Raw genomic sequence first — 2,319 nt, forward strand, 5'->3', positions numbered from 1 at the left:
ATGGAGGTGATGATGGAGGTGATGGAGGTGATGATGGAGGTGGTGATGGAGGTGATGATGGTGAATGTGATGATGGGGGTGATGGTGGAGGTGATTGAGGTGGTGATGGAGGTGACGATGGAGGTGATGGTGGAGGTGGTGATGGAGGTGATGGTGGAGGTGGTGATGGAGGTGATGGTGGAGGTGGTGATGGAGGTGGTGATGGAGGTGGTTATGGAGGTGATGGTAGAGGTGGTGATTGAGGTGATGGTGGAGGTGGTGATGGAGGTGGTGATTGAGGTGATGGTGGAGGTAATGATGGAGGTGATGGTGGAGGTGATGATGGAGGTGATGGTGGAGGTGATGATGGAGGTGATGGTGGAGGTGGTGATGGAGGTGGTGATGGAGGTGGTGATTGAGGTGATGGTGGAGGTGATGGTGGGGGTGATGATGGAGGTGATGATGGAGGTGATGATGGAGGTGATGGTGGAGGTGGTGATGGAGGTGGTGATTGAGGTGGTGATTGAGGTGGTGATGGAGGTGATGGTGGAGGTGATGATGGAGGTGATGGTGGAGGTGATGATGGAGGTGATGGTGGAGGTGGTGATGGAGGTGGTGATGGAGGTGGTAATGGAGTTGTGATGGAGGTGGTGATGGAGGTGTGATGACGGAGGGAGTGATGGTGATGGAGGTGGTGGTGGTGATGGCGTAGATGTTGATGATATAAGGTGGTTAATATCATGCTCAATATCATTAAGAGTATGTATGAGACCTGAGATACACACTTTTCCCTCACTCCGTATAAAATCCGTTGAAATTAAGTTGATACTAAAAATTAGATGTTAAGATGGCAACACCCTGTCGTCATAAAAAAACCGTTTATGGACACACATGAACTCCCATCACGAGGTGACAATTCTGTTGAACACAATATGTCACAGATGATTTTTACTATTTGATTGATGAAACGATAAAGGGTTATGAAAGACTCACTGAAGCTAAAACTTATTTAGAAGAAATGTGAGCCTGCGTTAGCCGCAGTTATGATAATAGATAACAGTGTCTTTGACGGTCGTCCACGATATAACGCAGATTATCGAGTTTTAAAACTAAACCGAGTGTTATGAAACCGTCACCTGTTGCGGGAACTTGCCATTGAAATTTGAAAGAAACAAATCTGAAAATGAGACTACCGATTTCCATCCCATGGAACCGGAGACCCTAACCGTTCTTTCATCCTTCTCATATCACCATATCAGCCCAACGTTAAAATCATAGTATTAAGTCTTTGAAAAGTAGATCGATTTCTTTGTGGCTATTCAGCATATGTATTCCTCTTTGAAACAGCCTCGTACAAAGCTCGGTATCTATTGATTGTTCTATTGTTCAAATCTTTATGCATAATTAAGGTGGCTTGGCTTTAACTTTCATGGCTCGGAGAGTGTATGATGGGGCCCATTAATGCTGAAACAGGTAGATACAATTGAAGAGATTAGACAGCGCATCTGGGGACAATCGGTGTGTGGCTGAAGCCTGTCTGTCCCCACCCCCTGGGGACGAGTTACGTGCGCGAGTCCCACACATGCGTTGTTTACCACCGAAGGCCCTTGAACCAACACAGGTAGCGATAATGCGTCGCGGTAAATTATTAAAGACAATTTGAGGTGTTCAGCGCAGCTCCAAGACGATTGTTCGTGTGGTACAATAAATGTATCTTTTAATGAAAAGTGTTGAAGCGATAAATGTTTGTTTCAGCGAGTGATAGAATTGACTTAGAGCAATGTATATATGGCATTGCGTTGATGAGGTCACATGACCGTTATGAGGAGACACCTAGAACAAGGGCGTAGTACAAATGGTTCCTTTCAAAGATCCTATCGAAAACCCTATAGGGAAATTAACCAGATCGCATTGTTTCATTTCAAATATTACCCTTTACCAGATTAGTTTTGTGTGGAAGGTAAATATTGAAAAACCAATTAAATAGTCTCGGCTTGATTGCAAAATATCAGCATGCGACAGTCGATGAACCATCGCTTAAGCTTCTTGTAGGGCCTGTCTTTGGCCAAACACCAGTTTTGATCATTTGAAATTATTATGTGTTCTTCCAACTGCCGAGATAAATGGCCATTACCACAAAGACACTACTCTCATAGCTTTGAAATATTTCCCTTTCATTAAACATGACTAATTTCATATTTCCATCACTGCTTTCAAGATGTTAGTATAATTCATGGCCATATTAATTCACCTCTTTACATGTAGACATAATTTATTTCAAATTATCATTTTTAAATTCTGCGAGTTATTCGTTAAAAATAAAAAAAACTACGATGTGAA

The 2,319-nt window shown here is 43.0% G+C and overlaps 1 protein-coding gene across 1 annotated transcript; it reads left to right on the top strand.

The window, feature by feature from the left end:
- LOC139443858 (probable inactive protein kinase DDB_G0270444) lies at window positions 1-621 on the top strand. The gene has a single exon (XM_071224756.1). The coding sequence runs from the start codon at window positions 1-3 to the stop codon at window positions 619-621; it is 621 nt and encodes a 206-aa protein (XP_071080857.1).
- Window positions 622-2,319: the final 1,698 nt, after the last annotated feature.

This window comes from Haliotis cracherodii, unplaced genomic scaffold, assembly GCF_022045235.1.
Source record: "Haliotis cracherodii isolate W230 unplaced genomic scaffold, xgHalCrac1.p SCAF_5, whole genome shotgun sequence".
NCBI lineage: Eukaryota > Metazoa > Mollusca > Gastropoda > Lepetellida > Haliotidae > Haliotis > Haliotis cracherodii.